Below are 17205 nucleotides of genomic sequence, written 5' to 3'. Positions count from 1 at the left end.
CTTCTGGAAAAATTGTATGTGATCATGTAATTAAATACTGTCATACTGCACACACACTGGTAACCTTAACTCTGGCATTTCCTAACTTTTGAGTGCTTGACTTGGCAACATTTTAAATATATTTTTTATGTAATTTTCTAAATTAAAAAAACAAAATAAAAATCAAATTCTCTCTTGTGGAACCATATTTGAGCCCCTGTGTGATTTCAGAAGGGTTGGAACCTTTAGATTCACTGTACAGACCTCTGCCACTTGAACTAAAGGAATAATTGAAGACAACCTACTGTTGCTATTCTCCACACAGACCAGCATTACAAGAGGGAGAGACACAGACTCTGTCTGTGGGTTTCACAGATATTTGCTGACAGGAGAGGAATGATGAGATGCAGGAATCTTCAGTTCCATTCCAGGCTCTGTAGCGTAGCGGGGAACAGACTCATCTGCTCTATTCCCTCCAATCTGTCCCTGTCCTATCACTTCCACATCCCTTGCCTCCTCCTACCAGTCCCCTTCTCCTTGCCTACCCAATTTGTTTCCATTCCTCAGACTTCTTTTCATAGTGCCAGCATCGTAATCCAGCCAGTCGCTCTCCCCACCACAAAGGACCCTTTTCCAAATCTTCCCCATCCCCACTCAAACCTGTGGCTCTTTCCCCTTCTGCACTCAAAGCAATTAACTTCCTCCTGCATAGTGATTGTGTCATCAGGGAAGGCACTGACAGCACAAGAGCCCACAGCTACAACTGCAGGGAAAGTCCTGCTGAGCACAAATGGAAGCTTTAGAGAATTTAGCTGCCAAGCTCCCACATCACCCCAAGAATGTGTAAACTGCAATTTTTCCATGCATAGCACTTGGTCAATTTAGGTGAATTTTCACAGGCATGGCAAAAGCCCTACGCTATAGCCTGGAGGTGCTAGACCATCTCAAAGAAAAGGTTTCCACAATTTAACATGGGCAAAAATGTACTAATCTCTAACCTTATTCTGGGAAATGGAAGAATTTTGTCTGAATTTTTCCAAAGATATTCAGTCTGAGGCTGACACCTGGCTTGGAAAATTTCACTCTGAAGAGTTGAAGTTTGGCAAAGTTTAAGCAACTGAACATAGGATCTTATAATGGGAAGTATCAGGCAGCCTTAAGAGGAAGTAGTATCAGCCCTGCCTATAATAGCTTTTGAGTACAGAATCACACAGTAAGCAAGGAGACAGTCTCCTGCCAGTAACACAACATAAAAGAAACTCCACTTTAATCTTATGATTCACAACCCATTTTGTTGGAACTCTCTCGACCCTTACCTTCCAAAGGCTGTGTAGATGGGTGACACACATATGTGAACTAGCTCCACTCTTATTTTCTCCCAACTGTTAAATTAATATTTTGGGAGGAAAGAGGGTTTGAGGGCTTTCATTTCTTTTGTCTTCTTCCTCCCCTACTTTATGACTGATCATAAAGCATTCCCCCAAAACTCAACATGTTGCCCATGTATGGGAGCGGACGTAAGTTCTGTAGCAAAAAAAAAGGAGAGCTTGAAGTTGTAGCCTCAAAACTGTACAAGGCAGCTGCTCCTATATCGATCTGCTGCCCCAGAATCTAGCAGAGGCTTCCTTGGAAGCACCAAGTTAGCACTTTATATGCAACAATGGAAACACAGTAGCAGGGTAAGGCCCATGAAGGATCCTATAACTTTTGGCAGCCCTAATGCTCAGGCATAGTGTGGTGGCCCCCCACAGCACAATTTATAGGGTAACTATTGAAATGGATACATGCAGTTAAAACGGGTGAGTTAGGAAACCATAAATTGAATTTCCCTATTAAAGTCTCAGCTAAAACTTCAGGGCATTTGATTTTTAAAAAAAATATAATTTGATGTTAATCTAATGTTTGGACTTGAGTCAATAACTCCTCAATTCTTCCTATAGAATTGCACATTTAAAGATCTATTTAGCAGGAATGCACCGATGAAAAGGTCTTTTTAGATATTAGCTTGTATCTTTTGAGATTTCACACACAAATAACTTACAGTAGAATAGTAACTTGCCAGCCATTTCTCATTTAAGGTCTTCTGAGCAATTTTATTGTACCATTCTCAATATACTATGTAGTACTGGAACACTTTTGAAACAAGTATATCTTGAAATGACAGCTACAATATTTCTGGAAAACACTGGAGCTGTTGGCATGATTGATAATTTATTTTTGAAACTGCTCAGAATCCACACCTCTCAATGTTTACACTATAAATAGAGATTACTGAAGCATAATGTAAAATTATTCTTCAATATGTCACTTTCTATAGTAGAGAGCTCCTCCGGGAAGTTGAAGTTCAGTTTTCCTTCATTTATTAGAAATGGGTGACATGCTTAATTATTAGGAAAGTAGCTTTTTTTTTTTTTATGGTTTAAGTTTCCCAAGTGAAAGAATTTAAACTTTCCTTCTTAAACTGCAGTAAAACACTGCCCTTGGGTCTCCACTGAGTTTTACCATGTTAGGCTTTAGTTTCTTCTGTGAGGCGGTCTTTCATCATGTGTCAGCATTCAAAGGTATGTCTACACAGGTATAAAAACCCATAGCTGGCCAATCAGCTGACAGACTCAGGCTGAAAAACTGCTATGTAGATATTTGGGCCCAGGCTCGAGCTTGAGCTTTTGGACCCTGCGAGGGTGGAGGGTCCCAGAGCTGACTCCAGACTGAGCTCAACCATCTACAACAACTTTTAGCCCCGAAGCCTAAGTCAGCTGACCCGGGCCAACCATGGCCATGCTGTGGGTCTTTTATCCCTGTGTAGCTGTACCCCAAGTGGCAACAATAGGGAATAGCACTAATCATTAAGATGATCACAAGTTTTCATTTTAAAATGAAATACTGTTAAATAAAAGCAGCTAAAACTACTAGTTTAGACAAGAATAGAAATTAAATGCTCACATAAGGGAAATGGAAGCTTTAAAACAGACTGGCTATAAAGACCCCTAATTCAGCAAAGCACTGAGCATATAAGAAGTTTTATTCAGCAAACCACTTCAACATACATAATTTTCAGCACAAGTAGACCGAGTTCCTAAAGTTAAGTGCAGTTTTAAGTGATTTGCTGAAACTGAGCCAAAATAAAAAGATAACAAATGAAGTAGTCCAATTTTAGAGGAAAATGAAACGACTGGAGTTTCTACATTTCTAAAATGCAGCTACGACTAACACAAAATTCTGCAACAAACTGAAAATTAGGGAGGATGGGACAGTGTAAAATCAAATTTATTAACATGTGAACAAAGATTACTGGATTGTTCATTTGCATATTTAATACCCTACAAGACTCATTTTTAAACACTTTACATAAATTGACACAGAATTTCCAGTCTGTTGCACTGAAGAGCTAGAGAATCCAGACCATTGGACATGCAATGGTAAGAAATTCTGCCTACAGGCAACAGAAGGAGTCTCCTGCAGGACATTGGATGAAGGGTCATAAACAATTTGAACACTAGAACATCTGAGCTATCTTTCTTGACACATGTCAACATAAAAGGATGTGAATATTTGCTAGGAAACACATAAGAACATATAATAATGCCTCAAAACAACTCTTAGAGCCACAACTGCTAAATGGTACTTTATTGTCTTAAACAACTAGCAGTTACACCTTCTAAAACAAAAAGAAAAGTTGTCAAGAAATAAATAGCTGAAGATGAACTGTTGAGATCCCACTGATTTTTCTTACTGCAGTGGCTCCATTACATTTTATTCCTTGTCTTTCAGCCTTCATTCTTCAGATTCTCCTGGCCTACGAATATCATCAATCTTTAAAATCATTCTAACCATCTGAGTAGCCAGAGCAATCTGTTGCTTTTTACCAATTAAGGTTTCTATGACATGCTGTTTCTTCATATCTGTCAAAAGAAGGGAAATAAATAGACATCTCACCAAAAGTCAAAACCCACCAAATTAAAGACACATTAAAAGAGCCTGCAGAGAGCAAATCACATTTCAGATTTAAAACTCTAGTACTGTACAATCATGCCCTTCTACCAAAACACAGAATTTTATTGTACATGCATATTATTCCTTTTCAGCTGTTAAAAGGTCATAGTGAGGTATAGCGAAGAAAAACATGCCGATACAAGCAGCTGACTTATTTCTCTGACATTGTACACTTTGTTTGGCCAGTCAAGTGCTCATAGTACAACTGAGCCATTTCCTGAAAAAAGACTTCAGGTTTACATCTCAGGCCATGGCTACATTAGACATTTCGGAGCGCTGCCGCGGCAGCGCTTTGAAGTGTGAGTGTAGTCAAAGCCGCAGCGCTGGGAGAGAGCTCTCCCAGCGCTGCTTGTAAACCACATCCCTTATGGGTGTAGCGTGCAGCGCTGGGAGCCGCTTTCCCAGCGCTGCCGCCCTGATTACACTGACACTTTACAGCGCTGCATCTTGCAGCGCTCAGGGGGGTGTTTTTTCACACCCCAGTTGCAGCGCTGTAAAGTGCCAGTGTAGCCATAGCCTTAGTCTCAAAAATTGCTCTGAGATGAAAGTTCCCAACTTGGAGCACAGTATTTTTTTTTAAACTTCTTTATATCCACTAGGGCAACGCATCACATTAATCATGATAATAAGGCACAGAAGTAAAACAGTGAAGGGAACATGATACTTACAAAACTAAAGACAGTTCCAAATCAAATCCTCATCTGAACTCATTCTACTTATGCCCAAATGTTTTGCTCATGTGGTATAAAATTAAGGTTTTTATTCCAAATACGAAGAAATACTAAGAGATTAATTGATGTTTCAAGAGCTTGAATTCAGAAATTCATGTTGCAATAGATGATGTTTGGTAGACAAGCATTCTTCAAAATAAAGTCAACCACCCAGAAATCCAAAAATCAATCCCAGAGAGGAGCTCATTTAGAAAATCTGTCAATAGGTACCCAAATTTGGAGTACATAAACATACATTTGGACACTCACCTGTTTGTTGCACCCTTGATTTTTCACGTCGTGGGTGACCTCACATACAAGTGAGTTTAACAAACATTACAAATAATTATTTGAGGTTAAATTAAAAACAAACAACAAAAATGCTCAGCAGAGCAATAAAGAACTTATGGCCCCTGAAGGCATCTGATCCAAAACATGTTGCTCAAACATTTTTACTTTTTATTGTTTCCATGTCATAAAATACTCTTACATTTCTTGGATTAAATTAAGTAATTTACCGTCTGATCCCCTAGAACGTATTTTGATTACTGCTTTCAACCTTGAGGGTCAAAAGGTGACTGCTGATGTTTTTAAAAATCTCATCAAGGTACACATTTATTTACAAAGTGAGTAACTTTTAGAGCTTTCACAGTGATCTTAAATAAGAGGATCCAGATTCTCTTTTCTAACATTCCAACCCCTCAATATTCCCATCTCTTTCCCTCAAGCATGATTTTTAACTTCATAGAAAAGAATACATGGAGCTTCCATGTGCCAGTGTTAGACTACCATAAGGCACAGTGACAACAGTCCTTTATGCAGAAGCTTAAGTACTTTCATCACAAGGAAGTCAACTAGGCATAAAGAAAATTACACAGTATATTTTGTATGGATAAACATGCCAATACCATATTATGACAAACTTCCCACTGTGCCTTAAACTCACTTGTTCAAGTTACTACTTTCTTTTCTGAAAAAGATGTCTTAAGTAGGAAAACAGCATGGGTGAAACAATGTTGTAGTGAAGATGCAGTCGCATAGGTAGTGGCAACAGAGGCGTGGCTGACCCAGGATGGTACATATGTACCAGTTTCGGGCAGGTTTGTACTCCCACTAGCTTGATTGTGTCTTCATTGCAGCTGCCTAAGCTACACTGCTATTTATGCTACTGCTAGCTCTTGTCAAGCTACCACAAGCATGCGTACACGAGCAGGGGAATCCCGTCCCTAGCTCATAGCGTAGGGCTAGCCTTGATGATTTTTTTTCCACACCACCACTTAATTTTTCTTTTAAAAACTATAATACTATTCTGAAAAAAAATCACTATTCTTATAATGTTCTGTACCAAAACAATTCTGGGATCCACTGTTCAGATTATAAAATTCTTAACTGTTCTAGTAACTTGAACTGGACATTTGATGGGAGAAACAACACTATTGTCTTAGAGAGAGGACAATAGTTTCTACACAAGCGCTTTAAGAGAAAAGAATGAAGGAAAAAAGTTACAGCCATAGTTTTCTATTAGATACAACAGGTGTTTTTAACCCATTACAAAAATTACCAGAAAATTTAGGAGCCACATTAGTCCAATAAGTAGCTGCAAACAAGAACTTCATTATACACAGTAACCCAACAAAGTTAAATTCTTCATAGGAAATTTTCCCAAGTCTATTATGGCTTTTTACATTTGTTGAGAAATTCCTTCCATTTAGCTCCTCTTCACAATAGTCACAGCATATTAAGGATTTCTTACCATTTGTTCCTTTGCGCAAACAATCGATCCCAAGAGCAGGATTGTTTTCTTTCACTTGTCTAGCTCGCACTTCAGTCATAGTCTGTATGGGATTCATTCCACTGTTTTCAGAAAGTGCTATGGGAATGACTTCCAGGGCGTCAGCAAAAGCCCTCATAGCATACTGTTCCAAGGAGGGGCACTAGGAGAGTACAGGCTTATATTAGACTGTTGGCAAAACCAGGTTACCACACTGAAACAGTGAAAGAATTTATTCATATACTATAGATGCAAGTGTTCCTTAAAAACATTGCCCATCCTACCCAACAGGATGTTTATATGTGGTGCCAACATACTTATATGCATAATACATCCTACATCAGTCATAAGGACAAACGGCTTGTTTACATGGCAAGCCATTTCACTGTGTCAATCTACAATGCAACAGCTGGCCGCTCAATAACTCACCACATGGATCCTGCTACAGTGCAGTAAAAGTCCTGGCATGAAATGGTGGAAGTGACTGCAATCTTATCATCATTGACATGAGGGTCTAGGGGTAGGGGATGGAGTCATATGCCACTGAATGCCCCATCTACAACCATAGTCTCCATTCCAGGAGCTGCGCATTTTGACCTGGCTAAGGTTACAACCTTTTAAAACCAAACCCTAAGATCTATACTTGAATTCAGATATGACTTTGATAAATTTAAATTGTCCTATTTCATCTGTCAAAAGACATATCAGTATTGCAAAAGGAACATCACTGATAACAGTACATCCGTCTGGAAAGACAGGTAGCAACCCAATAGAAAATGTCACGGTATCATTTAATCACTAACCACAAAGTAGTTTACTAAAGCATAACAGACTTTTTTTTTTTTTTTTTTTTTTAGAAGCACAACAGCTGTTCTACTACTACTTCGCTTTTTTATGGTGAAGCGGCAGCAATTACTATGCGAGAAACTAAAACTACGTGACACTGTGCGTAAGTGAAAGCATGAAATTCCTTAACATACACTTGCTTTTCAGCTACAGATATTAAAAGGCTGATGTTTTCGTTGAGCAGGAGAATGATGAAAAAGATTTTTCTTTTTTTTACCTTATCTGCTGTTTCACTAACTGCCAAAGCACAAGAGATCTCAGCAGCACCTCCTCCATACACAATGCGGTTATCACGAACCAGGTTCCGGATTACACACAAGGCATCATGAAGAGATCGTTTTGCTTCTTCGATAATCTTGAATTTTAGAATATAACAAGTTATGTTACAGTATGCAAAGTTAGGAGAATCCTGAAAATCTTACTTCATCAAGGTTTCCTAGTATAGAATCAGAACCTCCACACAGCCAAATAATATCTGAATAGAAATCTATTGTTGTAATGACCTAGATTTTTTTAATTCATTATTTTCATGAAACTTTACATTTTGAAATAATCAGCTTTTCAATACCTAGAAATTACACATGCACATTTTAAAAGATTTTCAGTCTTTCACTTGGATGACCAAATCGCTTTTCAAGTCTGGGGTGTGGTATTACCAGGATAAAAACAAGGTTTTTACACTAATATTTATGGTTCATACTTCAGAAAATCCATTTAATATCTTGATGTGTTTTATTTTTTTTTTTAAAAAAGCTAATTAAACCTAAAAAGCAGTTTTTTTTTTTTTTTTTTTTAAAGTTACAAATCTATTTGTACCCTTTCAGTTTTCCCCTCTTTCTTATGCTTTTGGCTCCAAATAGGACTTAAGTACCAGCAGGATAAGAGCAACACACTAGACACCAATGGATTTAATGCAAAGTTCTGAAATTTGATTTCTGTGTACAGGCGACACCATTCTTATTTAAAGGTCAAGCCAAGACTTACAGATGAAGATTAGATTATCTACTGCTATGTGCCTGATCCTCCAAATTATTCAATATAATTTTATTCACACGAGCAGTCCCTTAAAAGTAAAAGGCACTAGGCACAAGAATAAAGTTACTTGCAGTGCATGATAACAAAGGATCATCAGTCTTACTCAACACCAATGTCAATCTAGTGGTACTTTGCACAGCGAGTTGCCACTCTTAACAAGCAATCACTGCTGACTGTCACAGTCAAGTGGACTACTAACTTGTTCACTCCCTCCAGCCACACTTCAGACACGACAGTACAAAACCGAGGCTTCTTTTGGATACACCTGCTGATTTTGCAAGCTGACAGGAATTAGCAGAAGACATGTTCAAACTCTCATTTATATATTGAGCATCTCACCATCTTATTTCCTCCTCTAATGAAGATGGTCACAGCTCTGGAATTCTGACATTGCTCAATAACAAGCATTTTATCTTTTGTTGTTCCAAATGAAATCTCCCTGACGATGCCAGCGAAGCCTAGTTTCTCAGACGTGAGTTCGCAGAAACGAGGAACGATGCGCCCTCCAGTTGCAATGGCAATCAACTACAAGTAAAAAAAAACAGTCATTTTGAAAAGAATTTTCTCTCTAGGGTTTTTTTTTTTTTTAAATTGTGGGACGTAGGTGGAAGAACGCCAGCTTATGGACTAGACTCTGAAATGGATGCTTCCCCTCCTTCAGAGTATTTCAGGGAATGAGTTGCTTCTGCAGAGCAAGGAATGAGATTTTAAACATGGAGTCTTAGGTCACCTATTACCCATCATACTTTTTAAGCTCAATTTTAACTTCCATCTGTCAGTTGTTATTTGTACCGGGGTAGTGTCTAGAGGATTCAATTGTGAATCATGGTCCCATTCATAGTGGGCCCTTCTCACAAGTGCTATTTTACAGTCAGTGATTTAGACTCATGTATATTAGTTGTGCTGCTCTCCTTCTGAAAGCCAGAGCTTCTGAAGTGATCATGTGTTAAATCCTTTGTCAGCCAGTCAAGGCAGACGCAAAATGAAGTTGGAGAGAAGTTTACTTACTTCTATTTCAGGTCCACCAACCCAACGAACAGCAGGCAGCTCATTCTGAAGCAATAAGTGATTTGCCTCGTCATCAAAACCCCACTGGCAAATAGCTAGGTTTGCACCAGTGTCTTTAATCTGAAAACAATTCCAATATATGTTGCTAAGTTAAAAGCAATACAATGGGTTTAATTTGAATTCACAGGTACCAAAATACAGTGGATACAAAGGATGACCCGTAAAGACACTAACCATGGAACTGAATTTCAAACTGCAGCCTGTTAATTAATTACAGCTATTTTTTTTAAATAGTTTGTCATTCAGTTGTAATTTTTTAAAAGTATATGTATGCAAGCAGGTCTGCTTCTAATGAGACTACTTGTCAAATCATACATGAAAAGCAAATATTTCACTTTGTATACACTGGGGAAAAGTCATCAGGGATAAATATGCTTATAAACTCTAACCTGTTTCACCATTTCTTCAAATTTCTCCTTTTCATATTTCTGCAGTGCCTTGTAATCTTCCACAGATGTTACATCAAGCTTGTGCTTGGTTTTAGGCTTAGGTGGCTCAAATGGACAAGTGAGAATTGCAATTTTAGCATCTTTAACTTCCTACATGTTAAAATAAAGATTAAGATTAATTATTTTGACCTCAATAATATCTGCACTCTCTCCCCTCTGCCACCCCATACCAATAAAGTTATTTTTTCTAAAAGCTAGGAAAGAGAAACTTCTATTTTAGAGTACATGAGAGGTGTTCAGATACAGCAGTTGGAGGGGCAAAGAAAAGTTCCTTGATGGTTTAAATAAAGACACTACTAGAAAAGACTGACTCACTTTAGGCATCTGTGGATGGCTGAAATCTTTATCCACAATCACTCCTTTGACCAACTGGGTATCTTCCAGTCTCCCTCCCACTTTGCCTTGTACTTTGATTAGCTCAAAATCAACATCTTTGCGTTCCATATCAGCCACTGTCAGTACAGCATTTACAGCGATTTCTGCCATTTGTCTATTGCAACGATTAATTCTAAATTTAAGCAAAATGTAATGTAGTTAAGATTGTTCAAAACGTCCCCCCTCCCCAAGAGAACAATTGTCCTAAGAGAACAAATGTTATTTAAGCTTTGAATGTTTGTTCATTGTAGGAAGACAGGAGAAGAGAAGAGGAGAAAAAGGTAGTTAAACTACAAAAAAGGAGAAAGAATTGAATTTGTCTGCCTGTGTAGTGAAGATGGACACCTCTTCTTGGATATCTTACCAAGAGGCAGATTTGGGCTCTCACACTTAACTGATTACAAGTGAGTTATAACCAATGAGGGACCTATAGGGTGCATGCCAAACAACATGCAAGGTACATCTGGGAAAGAACCTCTTTTAATGTGATTACATATACTTGGTATATCGGAGTACAGTACAGACAACTGGTGTTGGACTATATGTAGATTTTTGGCTGCTCAAAAACAGTTAAACTCTAGCTTGAATTCTTTAAGATTAAAGCAAAATGGTTTGACTATATCCACTTTAATATGCCCCAAAGAAGGGGAGAGTTGTCTCCATCTACGACACTAACTTGAACAGTATACTGAGAGACCTGAAATGTTCGCTCATATGAGACAAGCAGCAAATGTCACAGACTTCACTGAAAAAAAATCAAACAAGTGTTTTTTGAAACTTTGTTTTAGTGCCATTGTTCTACCTGCCCTACATTAAGAACAAACAAAACAGCGTTGGTCAGACTTATGATTAAGTCAAGCATCACTAGTAGCTTTTCCTTTGTTCCAATAGCGACAGGAAGGAACAACAGGATTACTTTTGTTTAAAAAAAAAACAAAAAAACGAGGGGTCCTTATGGCACCTTAGAGACTAACAATTTTATTTGGGCATAAGCTTTCATGGGCTAGAACCCACTTCATCAGACACATGAAGTGAAAAATACAGGAGGAGGTATAAATACATGAAAGGATGGGAGCTGCTTTACCAAGTGTGAGGTCAGTCTAATGAGATAAATCAATTAACAGCAAGATACCAAGGGAGGAAAAATAACTTTTGTTTTGAAGTGTCTAGCAGCCCAGCAGAAAAAGATAACTCATACCTGAGAAGGGAACTGAGAACAGTTAATGGTCAATTTATTTGTTCAATACTTACCCTATACTGTGTTTCTTAACTAGTGTGTCATGAATGGCAATCGAGGGGTCACGAACATTTATTAACAGTCTAAAGCAAAGGACATCTCTCTCCCTCCTCCATGCCCCCATTACCTTTCAAGGTTAAATATTTTCTCTTAGCCTCTCAACATACACACAAATTATATAGGCTTATTATCATCATCACTGATATAAATTAAATGTATGGAGGTACTGAAAACCTTTGACTTCAAAGAAGGGGCTGCAAACCTGAAAGACTGAGGCTCTCACCTAAAATGTATGCATCACTTTTGGCTGATCTGCTGACAAATGCGGAAAACCATATTATGTCATCAAATCACTATCCTGGCAAATTAATGAAATGTGGCTCTTTAATTATCTAAATATAATTTTACTATAGCCAAAAAAATAACTTGCTCTGTCACTGCTCTTAATAGAAGTAAAGGTAGCAGATAAAGGTATAATAATATTAGCTATTTGTCACATGTGAAATCCATCTACTGTCATCTTTTCTTTAAGCAAACTATCATATTTTAAAAGTGAGGGGAAACAACCACACAGAAATATATAAAGGGAAGTTAGGAAGCGTGGAAGTGGAAAAGAAAGAAAAGGAATTAGGCAGATAGCATAGAGGAATTTCTATCGCAGCTGCTTGTCACATGTCATCAAATGTGTAAAGAGAATGGCTTACTAATGCCTCCTCCTAAACTTGCTGCATCAGGGAGTTACAATAGAGAAATTAACTGGTAATAAAAATAAAAAGGATCAGGGGGTAGCCGTGTTAGTCTGTATCCACAAAAACAAAGGAGTCCAGTGGCACTTTAAAGACTAACAGATTTATTTGGGCATAAGCTTTCATAGATAAAAATCTTATACCCAAATAAAAATAAAAAAAGGAAAAATTTCATTGAGGAATGTAATAAATTTTATATTCCAGCTAAAAAAGTTAAACAACTGTCAATGATTCTTCCCAAAAATGCTTTCAAGTATGAAACTTCATTAGTTAGGTTTTCCCAGTATAAACTTACACTTTAGAACCTAGAGTTGTCTTTGCAGTCTGGATGAGAGGTTCACTGTTCTGTGGATCAAGTGGAAAACTGTCGCTGATTTTGTCTAGATTCTCAATGGCAACGCGTGCAGCCTGCTCATAACCATCTGCTATTCTCATAGGGTGAATACCGCGATCTAACAACTGCTCAGCCTGTTCCAATAATGCACCAGCCAGAACTACAAAACAAAACAAAACAAAACCCCCAGGAATTTACTTTCCTCCATCAATTTACTAAGTTATTTTACATAGAGCACAGAAAGTGTGTTTAACAGACTTGCCCTTGCAGGCTTACACTATGCCAGATACAAGTTTCTAAAATTCATCAACAGCTGTTGACCAATCTTAGTGAGGAAACTACTCAATTACTGCCTTTTCTTAAGGAGTGAAGATGGAATTGGAAGAAAACTATTTAAGATATGTGAAAAAATAAATACATGGATGCATTTAATACAAGGGATGGAGTGTCGATACTGCCTGCAAATTTAGCCTACCCTTAAAAAAAACAACCCCCATCCTTCTGATACAGAGCGTGCAATACAGGAGCTGCAAGAGAATTAAAATGCTAGCTACTCTACTAGGTTTGTTTGAGATGCTAATTGTTTATGTAGGGCCAACTCTTTAAATAACCTGATTTCAAAGATAACAGATTTGAATGTCTCTTACCAACAACCCCTGTAGTTCCATCCCCAATCTCATCATCCTGTGATTTAGACAACTCTACCATAAGTTTAGCTATTTGATGATCCACATCCATCATACTCAGAATGGTGGCGCCATCATTCGTGACAGTCACCTCACCATCCTTGTCCACCATCATTTTATCAAGACCTAAAATAGGTGTTCAAAAAGTATACAAGTTATAAATAATCAAAGAAACCTTACAAAAAAAAAAGGTGTTTAAACTTACATTCTCATACTTACCATTGGGCCCCAGTGATGTTCTCAGTGTATTTGACACAGCCTTTGCTGCCATTATATGAGACTATGAAACAAAAATGCAAACATAAATTCTGTTATTATGACACATCCTTAAAAATACAATGCTTTGTTAGTAACACCGTGCAAATAAATAGTGAAAAAAAAAGTCCTTTGATTCTAGCTGTTTGCAGGTATACTTATGTGTCAGAGAAAATTAGGTGTCAGTATTTTCAGGGCCATCGCTTAGCCAGTAGCAATTCCCATCTCCAATGTTTTCCATCGGTGCAAATATGAATATAACTTGCACTGTCAATGAAAAAGGCATAGTAGCTTCTCCCCACCGCCTTTTCATTTTTTATATATATACAAAAAAAACACAGCATTAAGTGGGGGTGAGACACAAAACAACTGCTACAGATGATTTTGCTCTATTTCAAGCAGAAATATGTGAAAATTTATATTATAATTATTCCTAGATCAGGCAAATTGTGTGTGTTGATATATAACTGATATACTAAAACTTTTCTCCTTCTGCCCTCCCGCTAGCAGATGCATTAAAGACATCTGACTAGTGGGCTGGACCTTTGCCTGTGAACTCTAAGGGCTGGTCTACACTGGGGTGGGGGAAATCAATCTAAGATACGCAACTTCAGCTAGGAAAACAGCATAGCTGAAGTTGACGTACCTTAGATCGAATTAAAATTACTTACTTTGCATCCTTGCGGCACTGGATCAATGGCCATCGACTCTGCTTCCGCCTCTCACACTGCTCGAGTTCAGCAGTTGACTGGAGAGCGATCGGAGATCGATTTATAATGTCTACACTACATGTGATAAATTGATCCCTGATAGATCGATCGCTACCCACCGATTTGGCTGGTAGTGCAGATGTACCCTAACTCTCATATACAAAAGTGATGATCTGGGACGGATTTTCGCCAGATAAAGGATTGACAACATTCAGTCATTCTTTAAAATCTGTTGGGCCTTTCAACATACCATTTCATTACTAGTGTAGCTAAACTGCTCAGATTATCCACTAGGATACAACAAGAGCATCCCACCTCTGCAGGCGCAAAACACCGAACATTATGGGATTTTTAAAATTATACTTTCGTCTCCTTCAGCGCTGCAACAAGTGAATGACTGAAATGCAACACATTTATTATTTGTGTTATCAACGCACTTAGGAGCTCTAATAATCAACCAGGACCTCATTATGCTATATATTGTACGAACATGGAACAAAAAAATATGGTCCCTGCCCAATCAGAACACCTAAGGACTGGTCTACACTGAAAACTTCACCCGAGAGACACAATTATGCTGACCTAACCCTCAGTACTAGGTTGATGGAAAAATTCCTCCATTGACCTAGCTACCACTTCTCAAGGAAGTAGATTAATTACAGTGATGGGAACACCCTTCTTGTTACTGTACACTGTGTCTGGGCTGAAGCGCTACAGAAGTGCCACTGTAGCATGGCAGCTGTGCTGCTACAGCATTTTTAAGCTTAGATGTACCTTATGTATGAGACAAGAGCCAACAGATGGATATAGATAGACAGACAATGGAGTACAAGTAAACAATGAGACAATACATGGTCTCGGCACACCTGCTGCCCAGTATTTCATAGGCAACATGGTAAAACAAAATTTTAGGTCTTGTCTATAAGGCGTTGAAGTTTGGACATATGAGTCACATGCCCCGAAGTATTGTACTGTAAATGCACCACGTAAACCCTGTTTCCTAATTCATGTTTCCAGGATTACGTTGATGTGAACTGGGAACTTTTTAGTTTACACTAGCAGGGTTTACACTAGGTAGTTAAATACAATGCCATAGTGCACTGCAATTCACACCCCCATAATTCAAATCCATGTGGACAAGTCCTTAGGAAGAAGGATCAGCAGGATAATGAGGTAGCTTTGAAAATGTTTATGAGGAGTGCTTTCCAAATATGAGGGGCAGCATGAGAGAAAGGACAAAAGTACTTTGAAAAACGTAACAAGTGGGCAATGGAGGCTGACATCATGGGCTGATTGGAGGTGAATATGGACAGCTCAATAGCCTATGACAGATAATAGGTAGCATGACCATGAAACACCTTGAAAATTAAAACAAGGAGCTTATATTTGAAGTGACTGAGAAGGGGGAGCCAGTGGAGGGAAGCAAAGAGAGGACTGATATGGTCAAAGCAACAGGTCAGGAAAATTTTTGCAACAGCATTCTGAATGGATATGAACAGGGCACAACTGCATCTGTCAAATCAGAGAAAAGAACGTTGCAGTAATCTAGATGCAAGACGACAAGAGTCTGGACAAGAATTTTAGTTGTGTAGGAGGAGTAGTTAGGCCATATCTTAGCCATGTTAGCCAGAAAGAATTGGCAAGATTCACACACCGCCTGGATATGAAGACTAATACAGAGGTCCAAGTCAAAGACAATGGCCAGTTTAAGGGCATGACAGGCAGGATGATGGTGGTGTCCACAGTGACTGAGAAAGGAAGTAACAGGGAGAGGAGATTAGGAGCTCTGTTATAACCATATTCATCTGGAGCTCACAGCTAGATATCCATGAAGCGTCAAAGAGGGACCAAGATTTTAACTTGAGCAGAAAGAGACAGGATTGCTGCACGGATGAGTTGTCAACATACATTGTATGTGTGTATGAAATAGACTACCCAGAGATAAGGTGTAAGGGGAAAAGAGAAAGGTACAGTGCCCTGTGGACCCCTCCCGCCCCAAAGCTGAAAGGGGGAGGGGGTGAAGAGCATCCTCCAAAGGACATGCTGATGGAGCAGTTAGAGAGGTAAGAGAAAAACCAAGAGAAAATAGAGCCCAGGAAGCCAAGGGAGAACAAAATTTCAAGAGGAGGAGTGTGGTTAACTGTATCAAAAGCAGCTGGCAGGTCAAAGAGAATGAGGATAACATCCTGGTTTGAGCTTTGAGATCATTAGAGGTTCTGAGAGGTTTCAGTTGAGTGCAAGGCAGAAATACCTGGACTGGACGACACGGGCTGCGAACAATGTGCTCCAGGCGGTTATAAGATGGAAGGGAGATGGGACAATAACCGGGGCGGGGGGGTTAAGACAGGACACACCGGGGGAGAAGAGCCTGGCTCAGTGTGCGAGAGATTTGCAGGGAAGCGACAGCTTAATGTGAGTTTAGTGACTAAACGACCACAGGGCCCGGCTGCGGCGTTTAACAAAGCGCCCGGCGGGTCCAGCCGCCCCGCTCCGTTCGCACTAGGCGGCAGCTCTGGGCGGCCCGCGGCGCGTCATCAAGGGCTTCGCTCGGACCGCGGCGGTGCGGCCCGATGGGGGCGGGGCTAGGAGCTCCGCGCACCGGTCACGGCTTTTCCTGCACCCGCCCAGCCTGAAGCCCGGTGGAGACACACAACGGTCCGGCGGCTCCAGACCCTACAGCGGGGCGGGGATGAGCGAGCGAGCGAGCAACCACCGGGGTGGGGGCCGCTCTGACCCCGGGGTGGGGGCGGGGAAGCACATGGAGCTGGGACCGGGAGCCGGCGGTTCCCAGGTGGCGCATGCGCAAATACCTTGAGCGCCTCCAGCCCCATGAGGCGGCTCTTGCGATCCTGGTCCTTGAGGATCAGGAAGGGCCGCCCGTACTCATCGAACGCGAGAGTCCCCATCGCCGACATGGTCCTGCCGCACTGACACCAACCGACAGAGCACGAGCCGCGCCTGCTGCCCACCTCGCCCAACGCAACGCAACGTAATGGGCGGGTTATTCTGCG

General features: G+C 39.8%; 1 protein-coding gene across 1 annotated transcript; it reads right to left on the bottom strand.

Annotated features, from left to right (window-relative positions):
- Positions 1-3591: 3591 nt before the first annotated feature.
- On the bottom strand, positions 3592-17199 carry CCT5 (chaperonin containing TCP1 subunit 5). Its single transcript, XM_032784725.2, has 11 exons — positions 17005-17199; positions 13449-13509; positions 13191-13355; positions 12505-12703; positions 10167-10359; positions 9792-9941; positions 9343-9462; positions 8674-8859; positions 7517-7654; positions 6436-6616; positions 3592-3881 (listed from the first exon to the last, which is right to left on the bottom strand). Exons 1-11 carry the CDS (start codon positions 17107-17109, stop codon positions 3754-3756), a joined length of 1626 nt encoding a protein of 541 aa, XP_032640616.1. The 5' UTR covers positions 17110-17199; the 3' UTR covers positions 3592-3753.
- Between the last annotated feature and the right edge of the window lie 6 nt (positions 17200-17205).

This window comes from Chelonoidis abingdonii, chromosome 2 (genome assembly GCF_003597395.2).
Source record: "Chelonoidis abingdonii isolate Lonesome George chromosome 2, CheloAbing_2.0, whole genome shotgun sequence".
NCBI lineage: Eukaryota > Metazoa > Chordata > Testudines > Testudinidae > Chelonoidis > Chelonoidis abingdonii.
This window is presented reverse-complemented; position numbering and strand designations above follow the sequence as displayed.